The sequence below is a fragment of the Macaca fascicularis genome, chromosome 18 (assembly GCF_037993035.2).
Source record: "Macaca fascicularis isolate 582-1 chromosome 18, T2T-MFA8v1.1".
In the NCBI taxonomy this organism is placed as follows: Eukaryota; Metazoa; Chordata; class Mammalia; order Primates; family Cercopithecidae; genus Macaca; species Macaca fascicularis.
Genome location: NC_088392.1, coordinates 25,685,990 through 25,711,802, shown reverse-complemented (window position 1 = coordinate 25,711,802; position 25,813 = coordinate 25,685,990). Strand labels below are relative to the sequence as shown.

At 36.5% G+C, this 25,813-nt stretch overlaps 1 protein-coding gene across 50 annotated transcripts in view; it reads right to left on the bottom strand.

Annotated features, from left to right (window-relative positions):
- Positions 1 to 25,813, bottom strand: part of TCF4 (transcription factor 4) — a 364,163-nt gene that overhangs the window by 39,964 nt on the left and 298,386 nt on the right. For all 50 annotated transcript variants that reach the window (XM_005586614.5, XM_074022483.1, XM_074022481.1 and 47 more), the window contains 3 exons: positions 12,395 to 12,500; positions 8,468 to 8,601; positions 2,385 to 2,517 (listed from right to left, as the gene is read on the bottom strand). In XM_005586614.5, coding sequence (XP_005586671.1) covers positions 2,385 to 2,517; positions 8,468 to 8,601; positions 12,395 to 12,500 — 373 coding nt within the window. The remainder of the gene's footprint in view (positions 1 to 2,384; positions 2,518 to 8,467; positions 8,602 to 12,394; positions 12,501 to 25,813) is intronic.

Sequence of the window (25,813 nt, the reverse complement as noted above, 5' to 3'; positions counted from 1 at the left end):
TTACCACACTTGAAAAATCAAATCAAAGCCTAAGAGAACTTAAATGTGAAAAAACATGGGCCACTCAGACATCACGCAATACTAAGGCTTATTATGCTTAAATTTTCCTCTGCATTTTCACGTACGCAATTGGTGAAAATATTATTTTAAAGAAAAGCATTCTCGAATGTTCTCCCTTAAAGTAACCTTAAAGTAATATCTGTATTTATGCATAATAATAAAGGTTTGTGCCTACAAAATGCTGAATTACCATGTCTACCTATTTCCTGAAAGATTATGCATCTTTTTATCATTCTGCTGGTGGATTTTGACAAGTGCATCCATTATATGAAATAAATTTCTAGAAAGCCCTTTCCTGGGTTCTAAAAATCTCATACTTTTGTTTTTAAATTATAGCGCTTTTATTATTATCAAGACCCTTAAATAAGGCCCTATGGTTTTTAACAAGTTAAGTCTATTCTCAGCATACAGAAGTCACCTATTGCTCCACTCTGGCTAGACCAACAAGTGGATTCTCCTGTTCATCCACAAACTAATGACAATGACCAGCTAAAACCAAGCAAAACTCATTCCCACTGAGAGTTGTGGCTAAGCTGTCTACAGCTCATGGAGATAACCACCCCATTTCCTGATATGTCCTTTCCAAGTCATAGTGCCTCTCTCTCAAGAGGACTGTTTTGCAAATCAATCAGAAAAACTTTTTTTCAAACAGCGCCTAAATATGTTTTCCTCAACTCAAGGTTCTGCTCCACCTTCATACCTTCCTAAAAAAGAAAATTACTCAAACCACAAGTAGACAGGAAATCTGTCATGTAAAAGGATGAATGACCGGTCATCCTTCTTCATAACCAGACCTCATGACTGCAGAAAGGGGCTTTCCATTTGTCAAACCACACTGAAGTGAAATATGCTTTTCTCACTCTTTCAGTTCTGCACTGCTTTCTTTCTTCTTGTTTTTCAAATCTGCCAAAACTGCATTGATAGCTAACAAACTTCCCCATGTGACCTCTGTCTGTAGCTCTCCAAGGTCAAACTGATGCAACATATTTGTAGAAGCTTGGTTAGGAAAAGTTAAAAAAATGGAAACTCTCTCCTCAATTTGCTTCTTAGACATGATAGTGGAGTGGAGAGGCTTCGAGATGGCTCATCTCAAGTGTGAAATATATTATTGAATAAGCAGAGAGGGCATTATTGAGGCAGAAATTATATTTCCAACGTTTCAAAACACATCTCTCCTCCTTCATGAAAAACGTTCCTACATAAGTGATTCACGCTACTTCCCCAAATTCTACACACTCTCTAAAGAAAACAAGTATAAAGAGCTAAGAGGACTCAACAGCACCATTATTCTGTTGCGCAATCTTCTCTCAAAGACATACACTGAGTATTCTCCCCACTGACGCTCTAAGAGTGACATTCAGGCCAAGAAAGGAGTTAGTTTGAGCTAGAACCACAGAAAGTGATCACCTGAGAAGTCTGAGGTTTTAATAAGACCCTGGTGCACTAAGCTTGCTGCTCATCTGAACAACAAGGTGTCAAAGCTGGTTCAGAAGCAGGTAGCTATCTCCCCACCAACTCCACCTCTACCCTCCAGGGGCAGCTGGACATCCAGTTCAGTTCATTCCTCAAAGTGGGAATGCTGATCGGGGAACCACCTGTCCTACGGAAAAGACCACAGTGAACATCATGATAAATGAGAGTATGATGGCTCAGTTCATGGGGGCAGCATTCTTCTTGAATCTTAACTTATTGGTAAATGTCCTTGGTAAAAATAAATAAATTAATTAATTAAAAGCAGCAACAAATAATTTCTGGCCAACTGATGCCCAGGCATCTCCTCTCTCATAAGTGAACAAATACTTCTTCCCCTCTGAGGGACTCCACAGTGTCACATTCTCCAGAAGATTAACCTCATGGAGTTATTATCAGTCACCTGAGAATTTCACATTAACCAGTCCTCGGAAGACAGTGGCACACCATGGATAAAAGCCTAGCACAATGACTGGATTTTTGGGAAGTGGTTGATAACTACCATTAAGAGTTATTCTGCTTTGTAGCTCCTAGTCTCACTAGGCTCGTCTTATGACTTTGTTCACTCTTTTTGAATGTGAAGAACAAGATAGTTTTGGTCTGTTTGAACCCTTGTTCAATCTAATGACTCGCGATGGAGAACGTAGTTAAATTTCAGTGTCTTGTGACCAAAAATACGGTTATGCTCAAGCCAGTGATTTTACTTCTGATTGGTTCATTTGTGTGTTCATTCTGTTATGTGACTAATATTTATTGCCTAATTGTTATTCAGTTATGAAAGGGAAAAAGAGGTCCTTAATGATTAAACCCTGACACCGATTGTCGGTATCAGAATTGGCATTTCTGTGACTCACCCATTATACTGTCTGTCCCGTTGGCAGGAGGCGTACAGGAAGAGGTGCTGTAATGGTTTGTGCCACTACGATGGAAAGTGGACATCGGAGGAAGACTGGAATTGATGTCTGCTGAGGAGTGTGATGGATAGCTCTATAGCAAGAAGCAGAAAAAGGTGGCCATATTTAATCATAAGGTATTCAGTGAGTTATTTTCAAATACTTTTCTCACAACTCTCTATTTTACAATGGAGACAGCTATTAGAATTTCAAAATAGCCAAGAATATATCTTGCTTAGATCTGACAGCTTTCATTTTTCAAATAATAAGTTATACAGAAACACAGTTAGCTTGGGTTTGCATCAACTGTGGAGGAATATAATGGCAATGAGGGGCATTGAGAAATGATCACAATCTTGAAATCTGCAGATTACTGTTTAAAATCATCTCCAGGGTTTCAGCGGCATAAAAGACCACTCTACTATTAATTTTTTGTGTGTGGCCTGCTGATCAAGTGGAAAAGATTCCACTATATAATGAACAAAACAACATTATGATCCACAGGGCTTATATTACATTTCATCCTGACTTTCTTGAAACTAAATGGCAAAGACTAACCAGTTTCCAATCTTCTTCTTCCCAAATTAAATTATTATTTTTGAACCCCAGCAACAATAAAATTTAGTAAATAAAAAATTTAAAAAGCACTAATGGTTAAATATCTCTCTTACTCATCAATATGTAACCATTGACTATACTGAATTAAATTAGGACCACATGACTTATTTTGGTTTGAGTCCTTTCTTTACATGCCCCACCTACAAGCAATCCTCATATAGCTGGCAATGAAAGAACAACATCTTTACAGAATCATTTGGTTTAAGACTCTGCTTTGAGTTTAATTATTACCTTAGTTTTCCAAATAAGCTGCCTTTCTTGGGTATGCCACAGTGCCTGTAAGGTGGCAAATTAGTTGCAATCTACCCATCTGCTTGGGAATGAACAGATCACTAAAATGGACATAGTAATTTACAAAAACGTGCTGAGCTATTTTGATAAAAAGCAGCTTCAAAAGTTATTCTCATAGGCATCTGAATGTGTTATGTAAAGCATTAAAGCTAAAATACACTTTTTCCTCATATGCAATATATTAATGGATGATGAGGCTTTATTGTATCATTATTGGAAACGCTCTTAAAATTGTTTATTTCAAAATTAGAGATTGAATATGATGCTGATAGTCACGGGTATTTAAAACCCAAGCATTTGCTCAGGAGGAATGAAATGATAGTCTCTTGAGTGTTGCCCTATTTACTCTGTGAGATCCATCTTGAATTCTACCTCTTTCTTGAAGAGTCCCTAACTACCTCCAACTCTTCCACCATATCTTCTCTCTGGGTCCCTAATGCACTTACATTCTGCACTATGCTCTTTAACACTTAATTATATTTTGCCTTTCATTTCTTGCTCTTTCTAATGTATTTTCACCTATATTGTAAACTATTTAAACGAATAGAGCTTATAGTTCTGCATCCCACAACCTGCGGCTAACTACTGAACACATAATTATACCATATGCTCAATGAACAATTGGTTAACAGTTAGAATTTACTAAACAGTGGATTGAAGTATAACTTATTTGAGAGCCAACTAGTCTAAGGAAATGAATCTATGTATTAGAGGTAGGATTTTCAATGATACATGAATGTTTTTGAAAATATTACCTCTGGAAAACCAAAACAGCCCAACTTAAAGGACGTCAGTAAAAAAGTTAAGATGATGCCTTTACATCTTTCCAAGTTCCTGAGAATGCCTTCCAAATTTTTAAATTCCATGGACCTCTTTCTTTCCTTGACCCCAAAATTCCTTAGGCTACCTGTTAAACTCACTTCTACTTGCCACTTAATGAATGCCCCAGGTAGTCCATGGAATTTTCTCCAATGAAAAATAATAGTGGGCTCATTCCATAGTACAGCTAATCTGAAAGCTTAGCAGGGATAGAGCTATTTCTGCTATAGAGGTAAACACTATAAGAAAATGGAGGAAAAGAAACAGAATGTGGAAAAAAGAACAAAAAAACAGATGACGGGCCGGGCGCGGTGGCTCACGCCTGTAATCTCAGCAATTTGGGAGGCCAAGGCAGGTGGATCATGAGGTCAGGGGATCAAGACCACGGTGAAACCCTGTCTCTACCAAAAATACAAAAAATTAGCTGGGCTCGGTGGCGGGCGCCTGTAGTCCTAACTACTTGGGAGGCTGAGGCAGGAGAATGGCGTGAACCTGGAAGGCGGAGTTTGCAGTGAGCCGAGATTGCGCCACTGCACTCCAGCCTGGGCGACAGAGCAAGACTCCATCTCAAACAACAACAACAACAACAACAACAACAACAACAACAAAGAGATGACTAAGTTTAACTTCACTTCTACACAGTCCTATTCCATGTGGAATTTCTGAAGAACAGACGAACTACAAATCAGTCTGAAATGTACAAAAATCAAAAAAAGAGGAAAAGAATAATAAATATTTAACTAACTACAATAATCAGAAGATGAAACAAAACAAAACAGATAGTCACATTGGTGAGAATCTTTGGGCCCTTTTAACTTTATGTAAAACGGGCAGTAATTTGGGATTTGATGAAGGGTTAATGCTGAGTTCACAGAATAAAAGGAAAAATTAATCCCCATAGATTATAAAGATGGAAACCAATGAAATCCATGTAAATCAGTTATTTTTAGAGATTCGCAGAAAATTAGATGCTGAAATAAACTAATGAGATTTATAACTAGATTATTTTACATTAAAAACTATCTTGAAAACTACTGTCATTCAGAGATGTAATAAATACACCAGAGAATAATGTCTCTTTTAGAGGATTTAGGGATCAACTATAAGAGGTCCTCTTAGTCTCTCAATCCAGCTATTACTGTCTTTCCTGCTTGCTACAAAGGACATGAGGAGTGTGACAAAGTGTGAGGCTTTACATGCCCACTATTCATTCATTTTAACTTGTGATGCCCAAGAGTAGTGTATTTTGTGTCTAGTAACAAAGTAACTGTTGGAAATGTTTCCATTAGTGATATGCTAGTTGATAATTCAAAGATTGGAAAAATATAATAACTGGTGCACATAAATAAGAATAAAATCATGCTTTGGGTTTGGGCAGGATTTCGCAACCTTGGCACTACTGAACCTTGGCACTACTGATTCTTTGCTGTGGAAGCTCTCCCGTATATGACGTCATGTTTACCAGCACCCCTAGCCTCTATGCACTGGATTCCAGTAGCATCTAGTCCCTAGTTGTAACAATGAAAATGTCCCCAGACATTGCCAAGCGTTCCCCAAAGGGAAAAACTGCCATCAGTTGAGAATTACTGAAGTAAGGGTTTATGTTACAAAAAAAATAAAAGACAACAGAACTTCCTTTAAAGGAAAATTCCAGATTCCTAGGACTGTTTCGCCCTGTAGTGCAAAGACCATGCCTAAATCATGCCAGACAGTGAGGACTCTATCCTGTTCTTAAAAAGAACCCTGCCAAGTCATTCCAAATGTAAAATCATCTACAACAACCCATTCCAAAGCTTAATCGCAAACTCCATTCATCTGAGTGATTTTGTGTGGGTATCTGTAACACAGTAATGATTAGCTGTGGGATTCTGTTGGACAGGCTAAAACTGTAAAGGGGATTTAAAGACTAAACGTTGGTAACTTGACAGTTGCTACTGAAAGTATGTGGATCTGAAGTTTTATAATTACACATTCTGTTATAACATGGCATAAAGTGATGAAGGCAATGATGTTTTTAAAATGTTTTATCTTTAGAGATAATAACTTGGCCAAATTATCCCCCAAATAATCCAGGAACAGCACTTAGCTTTTTCTTAAACTATCCCTTTGTTTAGTATGGGGCTAGCCAGATGCTAAGAATAAAATTATAAGGAACTACCATTATTTTCAACTGAAACGACACCAACTGCTACTGTATATTCAAAGTATTCTCAGTGTCAGATTCTTCTAAGTCACTTCAGTAAAAGATTTTCAGATGGTTAAATACTGCAAGTACAATGATAACTAGATACAATAATTCAATAGTTTCACTAACAGTGGGAAAATTCATTAGTATACGTTACAAGATAGCTTATTCATGTCCCCTTTAAAACAAAAATTCTACTCTCTGAAATCTGTTAACTGATCAGATGAAAAATGAAAATCCTGTGTTTTGTGATAGGTAAATGGCATTGCAAATATAGCTTCTGATATAGCCTATTGGGTTACTACTTCAAAATGCTCTTTTCTCTCTGGTTGATAATACTGTTTTGGTTCTATAAGACTTTTTCTAAAAGGAATATAGTTGGTTTCCATTTTGAAATTACACTCTTTGTGCATGGAAGCACATTTTAAAGCTGCTTCCCAAGCAGTGAACTGGACTAGGATAAAATCAAATCGCCTAACTCAAAACTCTCAAGAATGACAGGAAAAGAAAGAAACACAGAAGGGAAGAAAAATTAACGTCAAATGGGCAACTCTTAAAAGAACTGAAATTCCAACATGCTGGTATAGTGCCTAAAACTTTTATTTGTAATCAAAACTTTCCTTGCTCATAGGACACATATACTTTTGACTGATGATGAGTTCCCAGAGAATTGGAAAATGATGGTGGAGAAATGAAAATTTTAGCCAAAACGAATTCTAGCATAATAATAGTTGATATAGTTGACATTTCTCTAAGCTTTCACTCTAATATCTCCAAATAGGAGGTGGGTGAAGAGAAAATTTGAAAACAAGTCATCTGCTATTTACTGGAAATGTGCTGAAATGTGAGATAGTTTGTGATTTATACATTCAGTCTTGGGAGATGATACAAAAAGGCCCATTCCATTTCCATTGTTTGCCTCTCAGGAATGTACAGGCTAATTGACTACTAAGGCATCTCCACCACTAGGAACAACTAAATATGGATTTTCAAGGATATCAGAAATCTTAACTTCTGGAATTTTTTTGATTATTGGAGTAGGATATCAGATCCTGTTTCTTATATGTACTGGTTAAGCAAAAGAGAGCAAAGACCACATGAATCCAGAATGACTTCCTTTATCAGAACAGAAAAAGAAACCTATGTGTGGATATGAGAAGAAAAAGGGACAAATGCAAGATGAAGAGTAGTGGTGTAAGTATCACCTAGGATCACTGGATTTCCCATATGCTTTCACATTTGTAGGATTTGAGGTTCACATATTAAGCTATGTTCTTGCACAAGGGATTCAAATTTCATCTTATCTGCATCCCAAATCTCACTCAAGATCTAGGCTCTTTCCTCCCTTTAATGACAGACTTAAGTTCAACAGTGGATTCTGGGCTGTGGTGACATTTAAGGCTAGAAGAAAGTCAGTTGAGTTGTTTCCTTCAGGATAAAGAGACATACTATGAGAGATGAATGTAGGTGATGGACAGAGTGCAAACGTTTAGTAATGAAAGACTTAACATTCTAGAGCCCAACAGTTTTCACCTGGAGTGAGGCAAAACACAGTATGAGTGGCAGGCTAGGATGGGAATTAAAATACTGAAAAATGCGAATCTGATCTATGTAGAAACCTCATGCTTTCTCTTACTGATGGAAGTCTACAGAAAATATAAACTTCTTCTTTTGGATACATCACAACAGGCCAAAGCTGACATAAGCCAGTCAAGGGGAAATTAAATGCTCCTGGGTGATGCATATAACCTACTGACCATCACTCTGCCCTCTGCAGTACATCCTTTGAAACCACAGATAGCAAAAAATGACCAGGAACCACCATGTTAAGATTTTGCAACTTAAGTAAGTATCTATTTATGTACTCAAGGAAGCTGACATTGTGATAAAGAAGGCACAGAGCAAAACACAATAAACAAAAGAACAATGCCAGAGAGAATCTGGAAGGATTTACAAAGGTGATCTGATCCTGTTATGTCTTTGATCACAGAAAGAATACAACTTAAGAACAATGGGTGTGTGCAATTTTTGCACTTATTTGCAGAGTCCTTGTGTACATGCACGGAAAGACAGAGGATGAAGTATAATAAACTAGCTGTGATATTCCCATTATCGTGTACATCTGCCTTACCAAACGTTCATGTGGATGCAGGCTACAGTAGCTGCTGGACTGTGGAATATGAGAAGAGTTGCCCAACATTCCTGCATAGCCAGGCTGATTCATCCCACTGGAGGAGCTCCAAGGGTCACTGCTGTGATGGCCATCTGTAAAGGACAAAGAGAACCATGACTTTCTGAGGCATTCAGCCTTGCCTTATAGAATAGGGTTTTTTCATATACTTGAAAATGACTGCCTGTTGTGTTATTCATCTTTGTGTTTGTTAGCTGATTACATCAGAAGACAGTCATCATTTCTTCCCAAGTGGCTCTATATTGTCAAACAAATATAAACACTTAAAGTGTTCTTGGTAAAAATTCAACTGTAAAAGAACAACAGAGCATACTTCTACCACGAATCATGTCAAGTCAGCAAGGTAATTACTGCTAAAGGAAACATTTCTTAGAAGTCTTCTAACCCTTTTTTCTATGAAAACCAACTAAAAAGTTAAATTGTTCCTAAACTTTGGGGTGAAAAGTATTTGAGAAATTACAAAGTTGACAAGTTTTAAAAGCATATAAAGAAGTATTAATTTTAAAAAATCTTAGGTTGAAAATGTTTAATTTCATTTTTAACATACGCAGTAGAATTAAAGTTGGAATTTTAATTATATTATGGCATACAGAGAAGATGAATCTCAAATATATAGTTCTTAGGATATTTTATTTGTATTTTTTGGTGTATAGCTATATAGCTATCTTAAACCTTCAGTAGCAATCCAAAGGGTACACACATGCACTAGGTGGCTATTATATTACACATAATTTTGAGAGTCTCTGGATTTTATAAAATTATTTAAGAATTATAGAGGTTTAAAATTATATATAAAGTATCTTTCAATATGAGGTTAACCTTTTGTTAACACCATTATTAAAAACATCCCTACAGATTTTTTCATTCTCTGGGCCTGTTGGCCTACAGGTTATTATTAATAATTGCTGTTGTTAAGGTTTGGTTTCCCAAGCTTAAGGGAAAAGAAGATCTACATTACTGCTAAATTCATTCATTTTTTTCTTTTTTTCAATACTTTAACAAAAAGTATTGAGTACTAGGTATATACCAGGCCATCAGCTGGCTGTTAAATGTATAGCAGATATTGCTTCCTTGAAAATAAGATTATTTTTACCATAACATTTTATTTAATAAAGGCCTATTAAAAAGTTAGGAAACAGAAAAGTTAAATCTGACACTGTATTTCATGAAGCTCTTTTTCACTGAGTTCTTAAATCCGGAAGTTAGAATTTTGGAACTGGACTCATTTCAGATTGGGGGGAACAGTTTGTAGATTCCTCTCTTTAAGAACCATGCAAGCAAAATCATGTCTGTGATTTTGACAACTTCAGAGTTTTAACTAGAAGATGGAAATAGAAGTTAAAAATAAGAGGCCACAGTAGTGAGTTTACAATATGCCCCAGACAGTTTCTGAATATCTTTCACCTTAATTGCATATTCCTTCAAGTATTGAATTCTCAGGGCACCAAGTAACCCTCTACTGAAGGGAAGCTGATATGGGACAGGACCGTGATGCAACTGCTTCTGTGGCCATGATGTGAAAACACAGGATTTTTAAAAAGTTATCATTCATGTACTTGAGCTTTTGTTCTTAGATTACGAAGGCTTAAATATCACCTTAAATTCAAATATGAAGTTCAAGACCACTAACATTTTAAATAGATGTCACACATGACAAATAAATTGAAAACATATACCACTGAACAAAAGTCTCCTGACAATGTGATACACTGGGTGGCAATGCATTTAGGACTGTTAACACAGAATACTCTGCTTGATGCAGACTTATAAAAATACATATTCTACATAAATTATGCTTTTCACAGTAAATTAATATTTATCACATCCCATGATCTTGCCATAATGTTGTTTTGAAAGAATAGAATTAGACGTGTGCAAATTAATTGTGCTCATCATAAATGTCAACTCAATTTTTTTTTTTTTTTTTGCTTTTTGGGTGTGCATATGCAGAGAAACAAATTTGTTCCCCATATTTTGGGTGGTCTGCTAGGGAAAGGAGCCTACTGATTTAATTTACCTGGCCTACCCAGCAATGTGCACCCTTTGAGAAAGCCACTTTCCTGGGCAGATAGAAGAAATGTATCCTTCCACCAATTTTTTCAATCAAAATCTGTTTTGTGTAATGGATCCTTGAGTTGCCAATCTCTGTAAACACCTGTAGGACAATATCTCCCACTGCTCACCAAAGAGGGGACTGATGCTGAGGTAGCTACTGTTTACAGCTGAAGGTGATAAGCTTTTTGTCATGGCACAAAACGCATCCAGGTGACATAGCCTGCTGTGTCCCTTTGAGAGTTACACCTAGGATGGGTCACAAAGATAAAAGACTTCTGACACATGAGCTCTATTATGTGTGGAACAACTTCTCTCTATTCCCAAGGGAGCCATTCCACCCAATTTTATAAATTTCCATGGAATTTCACATGTGAACTAACAAACTAAAAGAGCTAACACACTGAAGGGAAGGAAGATTAATATCTTTTAATGAGAACGACTTTGAGTGTGTCCACTATAATCAGGCTGCTTCCCTGGTACTCTCTGCCCCAAATGTGCTCCCCTTCCTGTGACATGGCCCTTCCTAGAGGTGCATAAAGAAAGAAAACCCATGGCCCGTAGACAAGGCTTATACAAATAAGGTTTTCATACCTGGGCAGAAAGAGTTAAATTTTTGCACTCAGGGGTTCTTGGTAAATTCCTCATCTAAATTCAGGGCATTAACTTGGTAACAAGATAATTACATTAGAAATAAGTGCCACACACATATCAGGATGGAGTCCTTAGGAGCATACTCTAAGTGGTTCATTCTTGAAGTAGCTGCTGTCATTTCAAACATCTTGGTCTTTTAAAAAATTTATTTATTTATTTATTTATTTATTTATTTATTTATTTATTTATTTATTTTTTGAGACGGAGTCTCGCTCTGTTGCCCAGGCTGGAGTGCAATGGCACAATCTCGGCTCACTGCAAGCTCCGCCTCCCAAGTTCACGCCATTCTCCTGCCTCAGCCTCCTGAGTAGCTGGGACTACAGGCACACACCACCACACCCAGATAATTTTTTGTATTTTTAGTAGAGACAGGGTTTCACCATATTGGCTAGGATGGTCTCAATCTCCTGACCTTGTGATCTACCCGCCTTGGCCTCCCAAAGTATTGGGATTACAGGCATGAGCCACTGCACTCGGTCACATCTTGGTCTTTTTTGAGCAGCAGAAAGGTATACGCTATCCGTGGCAAGACTAAAAGCTCAGTGTAGGGACACACATCCATGTATTTAAACATACTGGATAATTCTGTATTTTCTATATTTGTCTTCTCCCCCAAAAGTTGGGTCTTTTATCCTAAACCAGTTACTATGTTGGGACAGAACTTTCACCGTGTAATATTCCAGTCTGTGGTAGGTTACTTCATCTTGGAGCCTTGTTCTTACCTACGAATTAGTAAGTGGATGAAAATTTTATGTAAGGTTATACATTAGGCCAACTTGTTCCCAGCTGGCTAAATCCAGGATGTTCTAAACATACATGAAGATGAACCACTTCTAAACTAACAGCTACATTGTCTTGGGGATGGTGAATATGCTGAAATGGTTGGTCATGCATGGAAGACCAGCAGGAGCATTGGCTCTAAGTGAAGCAGATCAATCTAATCTTAACCCATTACTGCTCAAAGGGGTTTAATTGTAAAGAAAGGCCTAGTACAGTTTTAATTAATAATCAATTTTTAAGGAATTCAATTCCTAAGAAGAGTATGACTTCAAAAATTCTACACGCGTCTACTATTCCACTTCTTTTGCCCTATCTGTGACATTAAGTGACCCAGGAAGATGCTACCCTGTGGCCTTTCCCTCAGAAGCAGTAGCATCTTACCTTGCATGAAGAAGGAGCTAGGGAAAGTGCTGGTTGCTGGTTTGGAGGAAGGATAGCCTGGTGAGTCCCTATTGTAGTCGGCAGTGCTTGCTGATGGAGCATAGACCTGAGGAGAAAGAACCAACTGAGTTTTGCTTTTTGCATTGACCAAAGCATCTGAAGTTCCATTCTTTTATAAGAAGTAGGCAGAAAGTGCTACATTTCTACTCTTTCCAGTTTAAATCTGAACAAACCCTAGAAACAGTGCCCTTTCTGAACACACTAAAATAAAAACAAAACAAAACAAAACAAAAGCTCAGTGTATTTGTGTGAATAGAAAATAACCAGGTGTGTTATATTCCAGTCGATGTAAACCATGTCTAGCTGTAAATACGCTGTTTAATGCCCATAGGGTAATCCTGTGAGTCTAAGCACTTCTTTCTTTTTCTTCTAAACACAGATGGTCCATAAGCATGTAAAAAAGGTAAAAACAGAAAGACCTGCATCAAACCTCTTCAAATGGTAGAGTAAAAACTCTACCTTTCAATTAAAAATTTCACTTTTACAGAGAGGAGGTAGGGAGGCGAGGGGGGAGCAGACAGAGAGAGAGAGAGAGAGAGAGAGAGAGAGAGAGAGAGAGAGAGACAGAGGGAGAGACAGAGAACACAAATGAACTATCCAAACCACAGAAAATGATAAATATATCTTAGAATATTAAATTCCCACAGTGTCAGCTTTTTGCAGAGATGCATGAAAAAGGCCATTAAAAGCCTGGATCTACATAAGACCACCAACAATCAGCGTATGCAAAGGAAGCGGGAGGAGGGAGCCCTCCTTTTTCGTGCTTATTATATTTGTGTGTACAATAAACTTAAAAAGTGTGCCAAAAACCTAATTTACTTACATTCATTTACTAATACTCATGAGACTTGGGAAATCAATTCTTTATAAAAATAGCCTGTGTATTTTCTTGTTTATGTTTTCTTTAAACAGGACAGCATATTAGAAAAGCACAAATTCATAAGGTATAGTTTAACTTCAATTGGTTTTCCCCCTTGCCTTTTCTGCTAAATATAATTTTTTTAAATCCCCATTTTCTTTTGCTCTCAAAGTTCCTCTCTCCAGATGGTCAGAAAGACTGAAACACTGTCATCCTCTTGATGAAAATGGATACCTTCCTGCCTCCATTTTGAAGCAGGCAGCAGCTCACAAAATTGGCAGTGAGCCTACAGTGATATTCACAGGTCACAGTAAAAGGAAAAGAAATTCATCAATAAAAAGGCAAGTGCAGGGTTACCAAAAAATAACTCTCATTTTTTTTTACAGTGCACACAGAATAAACACCCCAAGAAAAAATTATATAATTGCTCTCAGAACACCATGAATCATAAACTAAGCATTAATACAAGGTTTAGGATTTCACAAAGCATAGGTCCACAGAGACAGATGTGGGAAAATATGCATCTACATCCATACATCAAATAAACGCTACACATGCCCCAAAGTGCCCTTGAAAATTGGGAGGTCCTGGAGCTTTAAAAAAACAAAAACAAACCAGAAAAGCCCACTCACACTTTAGAAAACAGGGATTTTTCTTAAGGCACTAATGGATATAAGCCCTATATTTCATTGGACTTTATTTTGTGATTTTCATCACATTTTAAATGTATAAACGGTGATTTGCTTCTATTTCCAGAGGGCTTACAGTAAGGAAAAAAACTTTTTTGAGTATTTTTAAGAAACAAAGAATAAAACTTTGGCTAGGAATCCAAAAACAAACCAACAATCTAAGTTCTATCAACCAAATCTCAGAATTTTCTTGAGAACTATTAACTAACAAACAGTTTGTGAATTACTACTAAAGGTATTTAGAGAAGGTCTTGAGAGAAAGCTAACAAGATGAAAGAAACATCACGGGAAAAGGGGAAATTGAAAACTGACAGAATGATTGTAGTGTGACTATAATATATCTACATGCTATTAGGCTGACAGCAATCTGTCCTCAGTATTAACATAAGCATAAGCTAAGTGTACTATGGAATATTCCCAAATTTCAGAAATCAATATATTTATTATAAAACTGAAAGGAATCTGTGACCCATATTATTAAATCGCCTTACGTTTTAAAACAAAATCTATTTTTTCTATATACTGTACTTTTAATTGCATATTCTATTACATTATCCTTAAACATATATATCATTATGTCAACACCATTTGATGACACCTAATTTTTTTTTTTTCCAATTTGGATAGAATTACTTGGCATTGCTTTTGGAAGATAAGGAAAAATCTTTGGTTAATTTTGGTTATTTACAAGGAGGCTACCTTGACTATGAATTATAATCAAGCTCAAATATCTAAGAGTAGGTCACTTACCCCAAGTTCATAAATATTGGCTGCATGGAGAAGAGTATCTATGGGCTTGAAATGTTTTTAGGTTATATTATACCATGCAATTTCTATTCTTCTGCTGTTGTAGCCAATTCAAGACTTTTTAGATAAGATGAAACTCTTTGTTAATAGGCAATGGACCACTGTTTATAGTTTTTTGTATAGACAATTTCTACATATTTTATACATTTTCTTTATATAATAATTTACAAATCAGGTACAATTTTATTCATCTTCCATTTAGATACTTTATCATTCTTATCTCAAAAGTTATTTTCAAGGTAAGATCTCTATATTTTTATTTATATAAATAAATAAATATCACATATAACTATACCTTTTTAGAGAAGGGAACCAACGAATTTTAGTTCAACCTCCCACATTTCAAATATAAGAAAACTCAATAATGAAATGGTCAAAGAAACATTACTCTTTTCACCGTTTGACAGGGTACTTTTATTTAGAATGGTGGCAGAGATATAGATGGTATTTACGAAAACACCATGATCATAATATTCACAGTTCAGTTTATCTCTAATGGTTTAATCTTTCATAACCTGGATGACCAGTAAACTGCTTCATTATTTTTACTTCAGTTAACTCTTTTGCCAATTTCTCAATCAAGCTTTCAAAGTATGGGTTTCAATAAGGTATTTGATATTGACATTAAATTCAATAAGAAAAGCTCATATCCATTCAGTTTTTGGTATTATTATTCTAAGTATATAGAAAGTTTAACAACACAATTGTTAAATAAAATAGCTTCATTTAATCAATAGAATAATAACAAACATCCCAGATCTCTTCAAAGAGTTGAAATTATTTTTAATGACTAACACCAGAAAATGAGTCCAATCTAACATGAAATAAAAATCCCAAATTCTAGTACCATGTATTGGAGTGACCCCAATGATGAAATATGAGGAAAATCTAACAAGAAACAAATACCTATCCTTGAATTTTTCTCCAATAATATGCTTAGATCAAGGTGATCGCTGGCATTCTGATTTCTCCCACAAGAGTAACTAAAGAAGTGTGAAACTTTTGTTGTCGAAACTGGAAATGGAAAGACTTGGTGAAACTCATAGGTCACAGCCCTTTTAGTAAATTATTTGTTGAGTAAAAGCTTCATGGAAAACTGGTAACATAGTATATTTAATATGCAAAGTTAGCGCCATTATCTCTTCTCTTATAATCCTGAATTTAGCAGACAATCATACATATAGAAACCCTGAGTTTAACAAAACTCTCTAGATAACACAACTTTGAATTGACAAAAGTAAAAAAAGTTTTCATTTTACAGATTTAATTTTCTTTTTTGTAATCTGAGAAGTATTACAATGGTACATTAGCTGTTCCATTCAATGTTTCCAACTATTCTTTCTGCACTCATCAAAGAAAAAACAATTTAATTTTTTCTAAATGAAACCTGTGCCTAACAGAAAAGAACAACAAGCAAGCACAGAAACCAACAAACAAAATGAAACAAAGGTATGCCTCCTACTCTTTTCCTTATGAGGCTCTCAATTTTACTGGTCTTGGCATATCAGTTTCACTTATGGACATTTTAAAGTAATAATGATTACTCATTCGTTTAGGGCCTCTTGTGGAACAACTTTGGTGGCAGGAGTTTCACACACATTATATCTAACCTTCAAAATGATCACACAAGGCGGATATTATTAATAATATCTTTCCTATTTCACAAGGCTGACATATCATAAGAAGGTCAAGTGTATTGCCCCAAACCAGCTTGGGTCTGACTGCGAGTTCCACCATTTATTAACTAGGCAATTTTGAACCAGTTACTTTTAACTCTGGTCTTCGGGTTCCTGCCTGTAAAGTGGAAATGACAATGCCTGCTATGCAAAGTTCTTGTGAGAATGAGATGGTATAATGTGTGTAAAGAAACTGGAATGGAACCTGGCACAGATTAATCATACAAAAAACATCAGACATTAGTTGAAGTCTTGTTGCCATTGTTTTTATTATTTGGACAAATGTGACTTAGGAATGTTAAGCTATCTTTCCAGGTTACACATTTTTCCAGGGGTAAAGCAAGGATGTGAACTGATCATCAAAGTCTATGTTCTTTCCATTAAAAAAAAAATTCCTCGCTTTTAAAGGGCAAAAAAGGTAAAGAAAATCTATTTTAAGCTACTAACACGAGGCTATACTTGAGTCATAGTTTATAGAAATAGTCTTGTGGGGTCTGATAATGACCTTTTAAGAAAACAAAATGTCAGCCAGGTGCGGTGGCTTACATATGTAATCCCAGCATTTTGGGAGGTTGAGGGGGCGGATCATGAGGTCAGGAGTTCGAGACCAGCCTGGCCAACATAGTGAAACCCCATCTCTACTAAAGATACAAAAAAACATTAGCCAGGTGTGGTGGCGGGCACCTGTAATCCCAGCTACTCGGGAGACTGAGGCAGGAGAATCGCTTGAACCTGAGAGACAGAGGTTGCAGTGAGCTGAGATCGTGCCATTGCACTCCAGCCTGGGCAAAAGGGCAAGATTCCATCTCAAAAAAAAAAGAAAAAAGAAAATAAAATGTCATAATGCATGTTATGGTGAAATCAAGTACATGTTAAGTAACCTGCTGCTTCCTGAAGGGGAAACCTTAACTCCGAGGGAATAAAGAAAAGCGGCTTCATATCACATCGCCGTATGTGGTTGGGTGGTAGCCAACTGATTGCCCAGTAGACCTTTACTACTTCTCCACATTACTACCCCTTCGTGATTCTGCCAGTACCATCTGAATATATAATTTCCAAAGAAAAATCAGTTCAGAATCACTGAAACATTGTAATTGAGGCTTTCAGACCCTTCAAGAGAGTTACTGTATGTTCCATGGAAAGCAGAAAACAGCAAAGCAGAATTGTGCCACAGACGCCAAAGTACTAGCTAGGCTCATTCAGTAACTCAGGCCTTGGGAAAGTTCAGAAATATTCCCAACTGCGACAGTTAAACACTCAAATGCCAAGAGTTTACTGTGTGCCACTGATGTCCACAGAACTACCCTTATGCTTTGATGCTTCTCTCAGCGTCTATTGGGAAAACATACTTGTAGGTGATTAGCTTACTATTCAAGAAACTGGGTTGGACCCTCAACTCTTAATATTTTTTGAAGGACATAGGTCTCAGTAAGAAAAATGAATGGTTCCAGTGCAGTGATACGTCCATATTCAGAAGAGTTAAGATGGACCCTGTAATTGTCCTATGTGACCAAGATAAAGACATTGCTAGCTAACCCATAAACAAGGAGAAGATGTACCCAGAGGAGACAGCCTCCAGACAGTACATATACAGATTTGGCAGGAAACTAGAAATCACCCAGCTCTGGAGTCTGACCGATTAGGTTCAAATTCCAGCTCTCACAATTCCTTGCAAGGACATAACAAAGCAATTTATCTCTCAGAACCTCAGTTATCTTATTTGTCAAATGAACCATTGTTGTGAGGATTAGGGATAATATATGTCAAGCATAATTCCTAATCTGTCATGGGCACTCAATAAATAGGATTATTAATTCTATCTCATAAGAGGTACTCATTACTTATAATTATTTTTAACAATGGGTCTAGAAAGCTGCTGTCCAACTGGCAGTCATTAGTAATATGTAGTTATTTGAATCAAACTCAACCAAAGTTAAGTAAAATTAAATGTTCTGTTCCTCAGTCACAGTAGCCATATTTCAAGTTCTCAACAGCACATGCAGTCACTGGTTACCATACTGAACATCACCAACATAGGACTTTCCCATCACCACAAAAAGGTGTACTGGGGAAGTCCCAGTGTAGAGCCATGTTCATCCAAGAGGAAGGCACTGGGCCATGTTTGCCACTCGCTGTCAGGACAGCTATCACAGTAAGCCTAACTCATGTAAGACTTGCTCTTCCTTTAGGCTGGGAAAGCAGGAACTCTTCTGGAGTGCTAGTGGGAGAGGCAAGTTCTAGGTATCCCTGCTAGGCATGTAACTGCTGTTCAATAAATGTTGACTGTAATGAATGGCAGGATACTGAGATCTTAGCTTTATTTATTATATTTAGAGTCCTTCGTACTATTGCATATTTCTTAAAGTCTTTTTTTCTAACCATCTGCCAAAATACTTGCAAGTTGTGCCAAACAACACACCATGAAAGAGTATCTATGACCCCAGGTTTCTGGATATGTAAGAAGTAAAAGGAAGAAACTCTTAATCTGCAATTTAGACCTTGGCCTCTAGTGTTTTTGACAAAGAAATTACAGTTAGACATGGTGTGATCACTTTTTATGGACAATAAAAGCTGAATATATTTTTAGCTTTTTTTTTTTGCTGTAGTGTTTACAATACTGATAATTGTAATTATCAGTATAATTGGGTCTCTCTATTCCATATTCTTTCTTTGTTTTTAGTACTATTAGTCAAAATCTTTTTCTAGCTTTTTTTTTTTCAGACGTTCCTTTCTCTTTCATGTTACTTTCACATCTGCTGCCCTCTGTCTTGCCTCTTGGCATCATCTTTTTAAAGCTCAAATGAGTTCAACTTCGTTTTGTAAAGGAGTCAAAGGAAGAGGTGAAAGGACTTACCCCAGGGCCTGGACAGAGCCCAGGTTCCTGACTTCTCTGCCAGTTTTCCTGGCATTCTCCTTCCTAAAATCTTTCCTAAGTCGCTAACTTAAAGATTCCAATGGGCAGTCAAACGGCATGAAAGATTAGTCAAGAAATGCAAGAAGTAGAGTTGTGTAATGGCAGTTAATCATACTCAAAGGCACAGGACAGTGCAGGTGAACAGTCCAAGACTGCAAACAACCAAAAACCAAACCAAACCACAGGATTTAAGCTCATTCACCTCCCATATTTTCAGTATTATCAAGTCAAGGAATATTTACTAACGGAGGAAGAAGAATCCTCCTTCATGCCCAAGTGATGGCTAAAGGGCGATTTCTATTGTCAAATAAATAGGAAATGTGCTTAGAAATAACACATACATGTCTTAAGTATGTTGACAAATAGGAGGGTATTTCTCATAAATGGAAACATTTCACCGGTATAAGCTGTTAAAATTGTGACACTTTTACTCCATCTAAATCAGTTGGAGTATTTAAAAGAATTAATCAAGTAGTTCTAAGTGCCCCAAAATAATTCATGGTAAGAAGAGTTTTACTCCTCAAATTCTCTTTTTTGGTAGTCTAAAAAAAAGAGTATTTCACAACTATCAAAAAGTGTAAAATGTACCATTTATATGTATGATTTTCATATTTTATTTTTACTAACTGAGCAATGACCCATCTTCCCTCTACCAGGACGCACCACAAAAACCTACGAAAAAGAATATACATATTTCCCCAAAAAGAAATTCCCTGAGCATCTTACTATATTTAGAACACAAATCACTTCAAATATACATCCATATCTATACACCCCACCACAAAAATCATATAATTTTCTCAGCTTCTAAATATCAGCTGAGTCATTATTCATTCATGAGCACATTAAACCTGAGGCTAAATCCTGTAAGTGAATTTCAGCCAAGAGGTGTTTTTCCCTTCTCATCCACCAAATTTCCTTTCCCGTTTTAGGAAGTCGCAAAACGGTAAGAATTTCAAGCTCCTTCCTTGTTTGTAACTGTCAATCAAATTACAGAATGGAAAAACATCAAGAGGATCCAGGAGACGGCACCAGGAAGCAGCAGGGACCTGGGCGATCCACAAAGGAGCAGGAAAGGCCTGAGCAGGCAGGGATGGCCAGAACACAGCCCTGCATTTCTCTACCAGTGCACTCAGCCTGCAGCAAGCTCAGCAAAGGCACAGTAAAAAAAAAAGTGAGCTGTGCCGATTTAAGTGTGTGCCTTCTGTGTGCAAAGCACGAAACCCTGGCGTTCTTCGTGGCTAGGCAGCCCTGCCTTGTAATTTCTTCTCTTCAATCAAAAGTCAACAATATTCGCTTACGTTTTTCATATAGCTGGCTGCAGTATATTTTTCAAATTGAATTTCAAACTCTAAACAAAAATGAGTCAGTAGCCTTTGACATGTATAGAAATTTCCAAGGGGGAAAAAACACTGCTTCAATTAAAACAAAAGAATTTAAGACCGAACCACTAATAATTAGAAAGAATAATATGACAAATTAAATCTGCAGAGTGGCTCATTATTTTGGAAGTATTTTCAGTGAGTTATTATTCCAACTCTGAGGCAGCAAAACTTCCAGGAGAGATGTCAGTGGGCTCACTCTGCTATGACATCATAGTGATGTTATAGCTATAGAACATTTGAGATTTAAGCTATTTTCCCCATTATCCTACTGAATTCCTGCAGCCATCCCAGTGACATATGCAGGGATCACCAATGAGAAAAACAGAAAATAAGTCATTTTCAGAAAAGAAGTCATTATTTATATCGTTTACACCCATCAGCTGTATTGCAGCCAAACTGTACATACACTCATTTTGCTTACATACAAACCCTTTTGTTTCATTATCATCCCAATTTTGTGGCTAAGGGATCTGAGGCACAGAGAGGTTAAGCAACTTGCTTAAAGTCAGGCAGCTAATAAACTGGCAAAACTAAGATTCAAAACCATGTAGTCTTGTTTTGGAGTCTGAGTTTTTAAATACTACAACAGTATCTCCTGGTAACTAAGAATTCTCTCCGTGGTGCTCATGGACTCCTACCACAACCCAGCTTTGTAGAGTCCTAGGTCCCCTATACTGCCTGGCCATTTAGCAGCCCAGAGCTGTTTTGCCCATAGAGAAGAACACAAGGTCATCTCAGTCAGGGCAGCACAAAGGAGGTTCTTGTGTGTTACCGCAAGAAGCAGGACCATTCATCTGTCTTCCAGACATGAAGTTGAGCTCAGATGCAACAGGTATTAAAACACTTGTTGAATACTACTAGAGATGGAGAGAGGTGAAGTAATTGGCTGAGAGTTACACTAGGGTTTAGTGGTGAAACCAGACCCATGACTAGATACCAGCACACTAAACTCAACTGATTAAAAACCACCAGATTATTATCTGAAGTATTAAAGTGAAGTATGAATACAGTCTTGTCTATGCGTACTAGCCTCTGGCTCCAAACACTTCTTTTTATTTTTACACCTGCATTTCTCTTGCTCTTGGCAATAACTGAGCAACATTCTGTGTTTCCTATTACTTTCAACATGGTGTATCAGAGGAATGCCCACTGCCAACATGATGAGTACCTTGGCCCTAGCTGAGAGTGCCTTAAACTGATTAAGTTACACCTGGCTAAAGATCTCTTGAAACACTTAATTGCTTAAAATTTGGTCCAGGTGAAACCCTGACTTCTTCCTGGTTACACTCCTTATGTTACTTATTCATGTGGGAGTTGGCTTCATTACCAGGCTCAGGGTTGGCACAGATAAAAGACTGCGGATGCTAAGCACATCACAACTCTAATATGTTCTAAACACCTAACTAAGTTGTTTCCAAACTTTTATTTACCAAATGCACTGATGTGCATGTGAAGAAAGTCAAGGTAATGTTAAGGAGAACCTGATATATTATTTCAATTAACCATTATTGCTTCTGGTTATCTTAAATCTTAAACAGATGTGACTAAATTATTTTTATCTCTGTTTACACCTATCATATCAAATTCATGATTGTCAATTATGTCTAATAGATCATCTCCCATCTCAACACTTTCTCCCCCTTTAGCAACCAATTGCTTTTTGTTTTAGATGATGACTACTGTTTCATTAGGAGGTGTTGGAACATCAAAATAGATTTGGTTATATCTGCCAAAAAATAGCTTTGTGACCTCTGAAAGCACTGTTTTATCCATTAAATGAGGGCACCACGTCTTCCAGATGAAAACAAATTCTATGACTTTACAATAAAGACAGAAATTAATTTTAAGTTTACTCCAATGTTGATTGTTATTTCTTCTATACCCTATTGTACACTAAGAAGGCCTGCTAAGGATAGCCAGTTACAGAAACAATAAGGTAAAAACAGCATTACCTTAAAAAAAAAAAAAAAAAAAAAAGTGCAGGTGTGCTTGGGCAAATGTGTATGTGCATGTAATGCCTGGCACAGAATAGGTTCAAAACTTTACTAAGTGCATGCATGCATGAATGAATAAACACACCACACACGAGATACACGTCAAACTAAGAATAACATCATAACACAGAGAAAGATAAACATTCATTGGTTCTGCCAAAATAGACTTTAGTGCATTCCACTTCTCTAATGTGTTTAGGGCTGAGCTTTCTTTAGAAAATGGAATTACCTATAATGGTCCTAAAGATTTTAAGAGCACCATTCCCCACCCTTTCCCTTTGAACTCTAGTCCACAGGTTGATGCCTGAAGCCTAAAGCTGACATGCTTAAGAAAGGACTTAAGCTCAAATAAATTTAGATGCGATTGGAGTGAACAAGTTAATTTCATTGCTGCAGACTTTTGTCAAGGTATATTACCAAGAGGGGTAAAAGCCTACATCCCTGGAAGAGTTTCCACAGTCACAAACCCACTTTTCATCACATCTCCAATCACTCCCTGTCTTTGGGAAATGCTGTCACAGTTCGTTAGCAGTAATTACACTTCAGTTCAATGAGGTCTCAGATCTTTTTCCAATAATCAATTTTTAGAAAGCATTTTTGGAAAGCAGAGAAGGTATGAGGGTACTGAGAGGGTGTTAAAAGAAGGGAAAGCAGTACAAAGAAAAATGCTAACTACATTATAGTTTGACCTTTTGCACACAACCCTAAAGGCGCTCTTCTTATTTCTGCAGTCCCGAATGTCTTTAGTGCTGTGTTTGTACCTAATAAGCACAGACAGCCAAAAAGCCATCATTCTTAAGTACTTATTCCTTCCCAGGAAGCAAGAGCAGTCAGGAAGAAAGTTGCATGAGACACAAGCAGAAAGTCACACTTTGAAGAGTCGACATTCAAGCAATGAAAAGACAGTGAGGCCAAGATTTTAACAGACATAAAATGATAATAATAATACTCAAAGAAACATTTCACAAAAGAAAATACACGGGTACTTCTCTAGATATATTCCTTGATCTTGAATTTAATTATGTAAAGGAAATTTGACAAAATTCTACCATTAGTCATTATTAAAAGTTCCTATCTTCATAGTATTTTAAATCAAAAGGACTTTTCTCATCCATTATCTTCTTTAATCCTCATTTTGAGATGGATTATCTATCCAAGCGGTCAACCACGCTACCCATCTTATACATTCGGGAACATAAGCTTGGAGTGGGTTAAGTGCTTTCCTTTTGCCATGAGTCACATGACAGAGTAAGGGCAGGAATGGGGTTATAACCTAGGTCTTTTCACTCGAAATCCTCAGTCAGAAGTTAGCACTTGATCAGAATATCCTCCCAAATCACCTACTGTCTAAGGAATCTGGTGGACAACTTCTCGTATTTGTTAAAGATATCTAATAGTGCTAAGTAGAGTTATAAATGAATGCTGCTGTGCTTTGAAGCATCAAACTTAACTCTGGGTGCTTTAAACAGATGCCTTCATCTTCTGCTTACCAAGAGAATTGTTATGAACAGTGAGTTTCCAATCTGGTAACGTTTTGAACAGGAATCACTGCCATGGTACACTGTAAAATTGTTACCCCATCTTCCCTTTCATAAAGCTGAAAAAAAGTATGAATTATCTTTTTTCTGTCAAAACATACGGCCCTAACTACTTTCAACTGAAAACAAAAGCATGAAATAATTACCAAATGTATGACTCTGTGGCACAGATTGAAATGAAAAAAGTAAGTATGCAAGTTGTCAACATCTATGTCCAATCAGATGCTTCTCTGTCTGTTACCCATTCAAATGCCCACCCTCTTCCCTCATGCCCAGGGCAAACTTTTAGGTGAAATCAACCAGCAATATTTCACTAACTTAACTCAGAGCGGAGCTTTTAGCTAGCACAAGGCTAGGTGCTTTGGTAAATTACATACAAAAAATTAGAAGGGCAGAATTTTCACTAGGAACTAGTTGGGAAATTTATGATGTACAACGAGCAACTAGAAAATGTGATAAAGTGAGTCGTCTTTTGTACAAACCATATGTGCTAAAGAAATGTAAAGGAAGTTATCCTATAGGGTTATTCAAAAATATTTCTTAAAGGAGGCGAAAGATTAAGAAGGGCAATAATATTCCTGAAATAGGACCAGAAGAATAAATGATCAACAATAATTAGTTCATGACTTCAGGCATATTTAAAACATAATTGAGTTGGCTTTCTCTAAAATTTTAGGTATGTTTTCATTTGATCGAATTTTTTCTTAATTCAAAAAAATGTGCTACTGGCTACCTCAAATATTCTTCCGGAATGAGGAGGGCATAAATAAATGTGAACAACAGCAATTTCTTTAACAATAAAAATTATAGTAAGAATGACCCTTTCATAATTCTTTCCAAGAAATGTAAACTTTGTTAATTAAATTACTTTGTTCAATAATTTTGGATTTTCAAAAACAGAAATGTAAAACCCAGATGACTGCTTAAAATTAAGAGAAGCAGTTTAAAATTCTCAGTGTTGATGAAATTGAGAAAATGTCTTTACAAGAAGAGCAGCAGTTTTACACAACAAAAGGCTCCGTCATGTAAAATCTAAAAAAGATTTCTGTCTTCTTTGTCTTCCTTGATAAATTAGCATCTAGTGAGAATTTAAGAGAAATATACAGAAAGGTTAAAAGAAGCAAGGAATGTTTCCTATTTTTCTTTTTCCTGGCAGAGAAACATTCATTAAAATAGATAGTTCTTTGTTTACATAATTAGGAAATATTAGGTCCTATGTCTGGAACTTCCTAATCTATAAATAGACATAAATGAATATGTGCGTGTATATATACACACACAAATATGTATGTATATGTATGTATATATGTATATGCATATGTATATACACATATATGTATACATACATGTATATACACATACACACATCCGTTTATACACATTATGCATCTATATTTACACATTATTTACACACATTATACATACATACATATGTGTGTGTATTTTTAGCGTGTATGTGTGTGTATGCCTGTGTGTGTATATAACATCAAAATTAAA